General features: G+C 36.7%; 1 protein-coding gene across 1 annotated transcript in view; it reads left to right on the top strand.

The window, feature by feature from the left end:
* The window catches only part of LOC113448507 (uncharacterized), a 25,780-nt gene extending 23,731 nt beyond the window's left edge, over window positions 1-2,049 (top strand). The window contains exon 9 of the mRNA XM_087915989.1: window positions 3-2,049. Within this exon, the coding sequence (XP_087772115.1) occupies window positions 3-1,549 (1,547 nt within the window). The 3' untranslated portion in view covers window positions 1,550-2,049. The remainder of the gene's footprint in view (window positions 1-2) is intronic.
* Window positions 2,050-8,178: the final 6,129 nt, after the last annotated feature.

The raw sequence follows: 8,178 nt of genomic DNA, 5'->3' as shown, positions 1-8,178 counted from the left end.
CATTCCACAGTCTTTCCTGATGCCTGCTATTCCCAGGGCTGCCATGATGCCTGTATCTGAGCCCCCTCATTCCTTCTTGCAATATTATCAGTCCGTCAGAATTGTAGAAAATAAAGGGAATAACCCATTCACTGAACTTCATACCCAAAGTACCCCAGGTTCCATTAAAGTGATGGAAATGAACAAATCTTGTTTGAATGGTCCCGATCCCAAGCTAGGAGAGATCCCCTTCATTCCACATTGCTTTGCAGCTTTACCTACATATTTTCAAGGGACAGAATGTGGTGAGAATTTGCAGCCAGGTATTCTTAAACCCAGATTTGCAACTCCCACAAAGTCAAAGATTTCTGACACTGTTCCATCAGTTGACTCAACACCAGTTCCCTCAGTTTTAGTAAAATCTGAAATTCACCCTCCAGGAGGTGCATCACAGAGCTCCAATAGTATTCAGCCTATGCTTCCAGTACAACCACCACCTCCCATCCTAAGTACAGAACAAAGGAATTATAATTGTGCTCTTTTAAAATTTGATTCCTTTTCTGAAGCACAAAAACAATCCAGAACTTTGCAGCATTTTTCGAGTCCTGAGTCTACTGCAAAGAGGAGTTCTGCTTCTTCATTGCCTAGAAATTCCGCAAACTGCTTTCCATCCAGATCCCAACTAAACCACCACTTACAACAGCCTGCCCATGCAAGACTAGATGATCTGCAATCCACTTCTGTTTCTTTAGCAGATAAGAACCTCAGAAAAGCCTCTTTGGACAGCATATCTCCTGTAGCAGTGTATCCAAGAAAACCCACTTATGTGAATCCTCTTGAAACCAGTTCAACCACAGAATCATCCATTGCCTGTTCAGTCAGTGGATCCTTGCACACTTCATCTGTGATCACCAATAATTCCAGGGCTTCGTCATCTGTATCCTCGAGGACAACAGCAGCCGTAAGTGCAGCTTCTTTGCTGTTGGATTCTACTGCCAACTCATATGATCAAATTGCCTATGCTTCTGCTAAGATCACCAGTAATTCCACTCCTTTGTTTTCTGAGACTCAAGCTTCCACTCAGCAGAGACAATATTCCAGGGCAGCTAGTACTGTAATCTCAAACACAAAAACAAGCCCCACTTCCTGGTCCCCAGAATCCAACACCTGTTCACACCATCAGTTTGCATATGCTTCCAGCAGGATCACCACTAATTCCAGTAACCTATCTTCTGAGACATATCAGGGACCGAGCACACAAGCAAGCGAGACTATAATTTCCTCGAATACAAAAACGGCGAGCTCCATTTCTTCTCTAGATTCTACCACTAGCATACCTTGCCAGCATGCCTATGCTTCTGCCAAGGCCACCAGTACTTCTAGTGTTTTGTCAAAGTCCACCGCCTATCAAACTCCAATTTCTGATTGCAAGGCTAGTTTAAGTCATCCTCCTCCTACTCAGAATAATCTCACATCCTCACTTTCTAAACAGGGGGACCAGTCTTCCTCTCTGCAAGAAAAGCAGGTTACTCACGTCTCCAAAATCTATGATGGATGTCTCATCCTATAATAGGCTATCCTTCAAATGGTCCATGTGAAGACATTTGTATATGGACACATTTTTTCCAGGAAGAGAGATGAAGAATAGCCTCTTCAATGTGCTGCCTAAGGGCATTTAAAGGCCATCCTTGCCTAAATTAACCTATTTACCTATAAACTTTAAAATTATGAGAATTCTCTGAATGTTAAAAATATTGTTAATTAAATTGTTTCAGCCATAAAAAGAATTGTCACCAAATTACACATAGTGAGATAGCTACCTCAAATGACACATAGCTTGAAGCTGCAGTACACTTATAGCCATTCCAGTGCCCTCTAGCTGATTTGCTGGTTTTTTATGTGATGAAAGACACCATCAATAGCATTCAGCCAAGGTCAGCTGATTAAACTCATTTTCTGAATGAGGAGCAGAAGCTATGATTCCCTGCCCCTTCAGGTGGGAGTACTCCCTGGGTCGTCTTGCCCGGAAATATCACTGTGAAATCTTTTAGTTGTACTGAGCTCTTAAAATTGTCCAGGGTGGTCAGATTCTGTGTTGGAAGCAGCTTGGTTTACTGTTGTGCAAGCATGTAATTATGTATAATTACTTTATACTGTTATTCTGTTCTGAAATCATGGGCACAAACTGATTCCTGAACCTTCAGCCTTCTCTCTCAATTTTTCTGAAATGTTTGTATTCAACACATTTGAAACATTAATTCTGAACTAGTTGATCCAACAACTTTTTAAAAAAGTAGATATGCAAGATTTTGAATGTGTTGTCTTCGGTATCTCCTAATATTTGGGAGCAGAATGGTTGAAGATTGTGCTTTCTGTATCTCCCTCTGGAAGTTCTGCTGAATTGTCTCATGTTGTGTTGGGTAGAAATACAAACTTGGACTTATGATTCTGAGTTACGACTAGAGCAAAAGGTATGCTAGAGTTTCTTTAAGAACAAATGCACCTAAGTTGCAATGTGTTGCTTTCTGCCCTCTTGCTTCTCCTCATAGGCTGGGTGTTTGACTGTTACTTCCCATTTTTCCAACAATCTTTTTTTACTCCTTCAGTTCTCATTGATGTCCCAGTGCTGCATATGCCACTGGCTGACCTGTCCTTCAATCTTCCCAGTACTCTCCCAATAGACACCTCCCCTTTTTTCTCATAGCCTTCTCTTTCTCTCTCTTATTTCAATGAGAGCAGATTTACTTTAAATTCCTTCTCTAAACCTGTTTCTGGCTTACTCCCAACCTTCTCCAGTTTGCAACTGCCTTTTTGTCCATGTGCCTATGGAGAAAGAAGTTAATCTTTTAAGGATAGTTACTATTGAAGGACAAGAATTCAGGAGAATCCATCCAAGCAACACTAATTCAAGGAACGTGCAGATTTTTTTGCAGACAAATATTCCATTTCCAGTTTAATTTCTGTTTAGAAAATTAATACTTTGTGTATTTTTTCATTTGGTGTGGATCTTTTGGCTTATATTTTTGTATCAAAATAAAATAATTAACAGAGAAAAAATGATGTTTGACATGTTTTAATTTCACATGTTTGTTTTATGTAAACGGGTGTGGGCAAAAGTCTCTAGGAATTGTTCAAGCATTTTATTAGTATTGTCCTCCTCCTAAAAAATACGTGTATATCTATTATAGAAAGAGCCAGTTTAGTGGAGTGGTTGAGGCACTGGCCTAGAAACCAAGAGACCAAGTTCTAGGCCTTCCTTAGGCATGAAAGCTGGATGACTTTGAGCCAGTCACTTTTCAGTCCAACTCATTTCATGGGGCTATTGTGGGGAAAATAGAAGGCTGGAGTATTCAGAATGTTTACTGTCCCAAGTTATGGGATAAAATAACAACATGTACTATTTGTAAATATAATAAATCAAACACTGAATAGTATTAGTTATAGAAAAATGAGAGCATTTTTTTAAAAAATTAAAAAACAATTTTATTTACAAATTTAAAAATATACAAATTCAAAAATACAGAAACAATATGTGGATAACACATAATTCTTTACATTTGTTATCGAATTTGGTAAGTCCTAACAATCAGTATTAGCTAGTACTAATCACATCTTCATTCATTATCACATGAGAGCATTTAAGAATGGATTACACATCTGAACCCTGGAAGGATTGGGAACTAATGATGCAACTATTGCTGACTTTAGAAATGCCTGGCTGATCATCTAGTTGATTTCTAGAATGAACAATTATTCTGAAAGGCAATTTAGTTTAATGATGAAAGGCACCAGACCAGAAATCAGAATACCAAATTTTCATTCTGCCTTAGACACACGGCAATTTTCCCGAGAAAAATGTGACAATAGGGTAGTCCCCAGGAGTCAAATTGACTCAAAAACAACAAAACAGTGGTGGAGGGGAAGCCTGTGCCATAACATTCTTTCCACTGCCGTGTAGTTGATCATTTTTTAATTATCAAACTTTAAGGACACATAAAAGCCTATTCCACGTATCCTGAAGATTATTAAACTTGACCCATTTGTAAGATTTAATCCAACACCATTGGGAATAAGTAACTAGGAAGTAAGACTTATTTGCATCTATGTTATAGGATTAACAGATAATCAAGAGTTGGAAGAGACCTTATAGGTCATCTAGTCCAACCCCCGCCCAAGCGGGTGACCCTACACCATTTCTGACTAATGGCAGTCCAATCTCTTGAAAGTCTCAATTGATGGTGCTCCCACAACTTCCAAGGGCAAGCTGTTTCATTGGTTGATTGTTCTCACTGTCAGAAAGTTTCTCCTTATCTCCAGGTTAAATCTCTCCCTGTTCAGTTTCCATCCATTATTCCTTGTCTGGCCTACAGGTGCTTTAGAAAATAGCTTGACCCGGAGGGCGGAGCTGGCATCGCGACGATACGGCATGCGATCTTGGAGGTCTGGGATCGCTGCCGATATCTTTGCTCCTGGATGGTCCTATTGGATCTAAACCATCCCAAAGAGATGGTGAGTGAAGAGCGCATCCTGTCGATCCCAGGGAGACCGCAAAGTCCCTGGTAGATCCAGGAGAAGCTCTTCTTGCCAGTGGCAAAGAGGCAGCCATTAAAGCTGCTGAAGTTGGGACAGCTCCGAAACAGAAGAGAGCAGAAAGAGTGTGCCGGTTTGGTGAGAACTTTTTAATTCTAAGATCTGAAAGGAAAAGAAAGAATCTGTAAAAGTTTTTGACGAGTGATTAAGTGGCGATTTTAAACAGGAATGTCAAAGTAATGTTTTGTTTTGTTTTGTTTTCTCATTGCTGGATTTTCTATATATGATCTTATATTTTGAAACTGGACTGGTTTTTTCGTTTATATCTATTTTTCTCTTCTTTTTGATTTTGTAATATTTTAGGCTAGAGGCTCCCTTTAGTTATTTCATTTTTTAAAAATATCTTTTTTTATTCTTATTATATTCTGCTTGGAAAAGGAGGGGGAAAGTGAGAGCAAAGAAACTTTGTAACACTGCCAACTAGAGCCTTGAAAATATTCTATTTCCCTGTGACCAGACAAAGCTGAGAAAGAAAGAACTGAGGCTCTTTTTCAAGGACATTGCTATTTGATAAGATAGAGGAAAGAGCATGGGAGAGTATTATTGCAGGTGCTCCTCTGGGTTTCTGTCAACAGCTGGAGTCTGGTGTTGATACGTAGGGGGAAAAAAGGTGATAAGTTTTTGGAGAAGAGAGTTATAAGAGCCTTGGATAATTAAACAAAGTGCAGTGTGCCCTTTTTACTTTTCATAAGTTGTGCTATCCCTCCTCACCAGCTTTATTGTATTTTTTTTTATCTTTTTTGTGTAATAACTATTTGGGTTTTTGGCTTTGTTGGAGCTTGTCTTTGTTTTTCTTTCTTTTTTTTTGGAACTCCAATCTCTACATTTGTTTTATTTTAAAGGGAAAGCCTTAAAAGCCCTTTTTCCCCTTTCCTGATATTTTTGTTTTTTCATCTACCTTTCTGGTTTATTCTTATGCACTTTTTCTATTTGAGACCTTTCAATTGGATTAAAGTGTTGGAGAACCTGAAGAATTTTTCCTATTCCTTTTTTTTTTTTTTTTTTCTTGAGTCTTTTTCTTTATCTAACTATTGGTTGGATTAAGGTATACAAGAACCTGAAGAATTTGTCCCTCCCGCCTTTTTATTATTATTACTATTGGGCTTCTTTTTTCTACTATTTTTATTTTGAACTATAATTGGTCTTCACAATTGGATTAAGGTTTAGAAGAACCTGAAGATTTTGAATTGCTTAAAATGAGTAGGAAATTTACAGCTCCTGGTTCTTCAACTTCTACTTCTTCCTCTCCACCATCTGGAAGACAATGTTCAATACAGTATGTTAAAGCAAGAAAAAGAACAAGAAAAAGTGACTCTGCAGATGATTATGCAAGGAATTCAAAATATTCAAGCAAGATCAGAGAATATTGAAAAGAGAATAGAGAACATCGAACAAAGAACAGAGAACATTGAACAAAGAACAGGGAAAACCGATGAAAAAGTGGAGAATATCCAACAAATGATGTTGAAGTATGATGAGAGATTTCCAAAAATTGAGGGAGAAGATAAACAAACAGACAAGAAGATTGGAGATATTGATAATAAATTAACAGTGCTTGAACAAGATAAAAGTGGTATGTTGAGATGGGAGATGGATAGATCAGAATTCTATCTCAGATTCCAAAACGTAGAGGAAGAAAAAGGACAAAACCTAGCTGAGATAATGATAGAAATACTGGCTGAAGCTTTGGAAATAACTCAAGAGAAGATGATGGATGGAATAGATGAGGTTTATCGAGTTTTCACAAGATATGTGATGAGAAATAGCTTACCAAGAGAAGTTCACATTAGATTTACAAAGAAAGCCATTAAAACGCATATATTGCAAGTGGCAAAAAAAACATTGAAATACAATGGTCTTGAAACAAATACCCAGAAGAGTGAGAGAGATGAGAAGAGAATACTGATTCCTGACTAAAATGCTAATTAAAAAAGAGGTGAATTATAGATGGCTGCTTCCAGAAGGTTTAATATTCACATGGCAAGAACAGAGACATAGAATTGACTCAATTGAGAAAGCGGAATTATTTTATACAGAATTTTTTGGAAGGAAAGAGGAAGAGGCAGAAAAAGAGATCTCACTACCTGAATTCCAAGAGGACTGCCAAACAGCAACTGAAAAAGAAGAAGGTGCAGTAGGTGGAAAGGTGGAAGCCAAAGAACAATGTGAACTAAGATCTATGAGAGCTGCTAAACCTAACTATAAAATACAACCATGGAAGAGAAAAAAATGATTACAATTAATATAAATGGACAACTCAGCCATTAAAAGAAGGAAAACCTTTCATAAACTAGAGAAATTAAAATTTGATATAATTTGTCTACAAGAAATACATATTAAAAAACAATATGAACAATTGTTGGTAAAGCCAAAATTAGGGAAAATATTTACTTCCTTGACCCAATGTAAGAAAAGAGGAGTGGTTTTATATATTAAAGAGACCACCCCAACAAAGTTGATCTATACGGATGATGACGGAAGAATATTAATGGTGGAAATAATGGACAATAATATGAAAACACTCCTGATTGCAATTTATGCTCCAAATGAATTCTACAAAAAATTACATATGAAAATAATTGAACTAATATAGTTATGATGGGAGATTTTAATGGAATTGTGGACAATAAATTGGACCATACAGCAACAATAAAGCAAAACAGAAAGATTCTCCCTAAATCTTTTTTTAAAATGGTAGATGAAATAAACTTAAAAGATACATTGAGAGAAAGAAATACTAAAACTAAACAATACACCTTCTATTCAAATAGACACTTATCATGGTCCAGAATAGATATGATATGGATGTCAACAGAATTAATATCTAACATTCAAGAAATAAATATCAAAACAAGTACTTGGGTAGATCACAATCCAATGACAATTAAATGGAAAGGACAAAAAAGAAGATCTAGATGGATGTTAAATAATACCATTTTAAATGAAAAAGACTTCACACAGTGGATGGGGAAAGAATTGGCTTTTTTCTTTAGAGAAAACAAAAAAGAAGATATATCAATTCAGAATGTATGGGATACAATGAAGGCATATGTTAGAGGCTTGATAATAGATTATACAAGGAAAAGGAATACTATGAAAAGGCTAGCTTCTAAGGCTCTAGAGGATGAGCATAAAAGACTTGAAAAAGAGCTATAGAAAATGCCACAGAAAAAGGACATCAAGCTAAAAATGGATATGATTAAACACAAAATGGATCAAATAGAAAAAGAAGAATTAGCACAGAAAATTAGAGGTGCTAAACAGAACTACTTTGAAGATGCAAACAAACCAGATAGATGGTTAACATACAAATTGAGAAAGGAGAAAGAATCAAGGAAAGTATTGCAATTAATAGATGACCAAGGCCAAGTTTGTCATGGTAGCAAAGAGAAGAAGGAAATCGTTCGAGACTTCTATAGGAAATTATATAAGCAACAGTACTTACACATTGCTAATTTACCCCAGATACCTAAAGAGACTGAAAAAATGTTAGAAAGCAATATAACGATGATGGAGTTAACTAAAGCACTCAAGAAGCAAAATAATGGAAAGGCACTAGGCCCAGATGGACTTCCGGCAGAATTTTATAAAACATTACAGGAATCGTTG

Source organism: Pseudonaja textilis, chromosome Z, assembly GCF_049901715.1.
Source record: "Pseudonaja textilis isolate UNSWEBS1 chromosome Z, rPseTex1.2, whole genome shotgun sequence".
Classification (NCBI taxonomy): Eukaryota; Metazoa; Chordata; class Lepidosauria; order Squamata; family Elapidae; genus Pseudonaja; species Pseudonaja textilis.
This window is presented reverse-complemented; position numbering and strand designations above follow the sequence as displayed.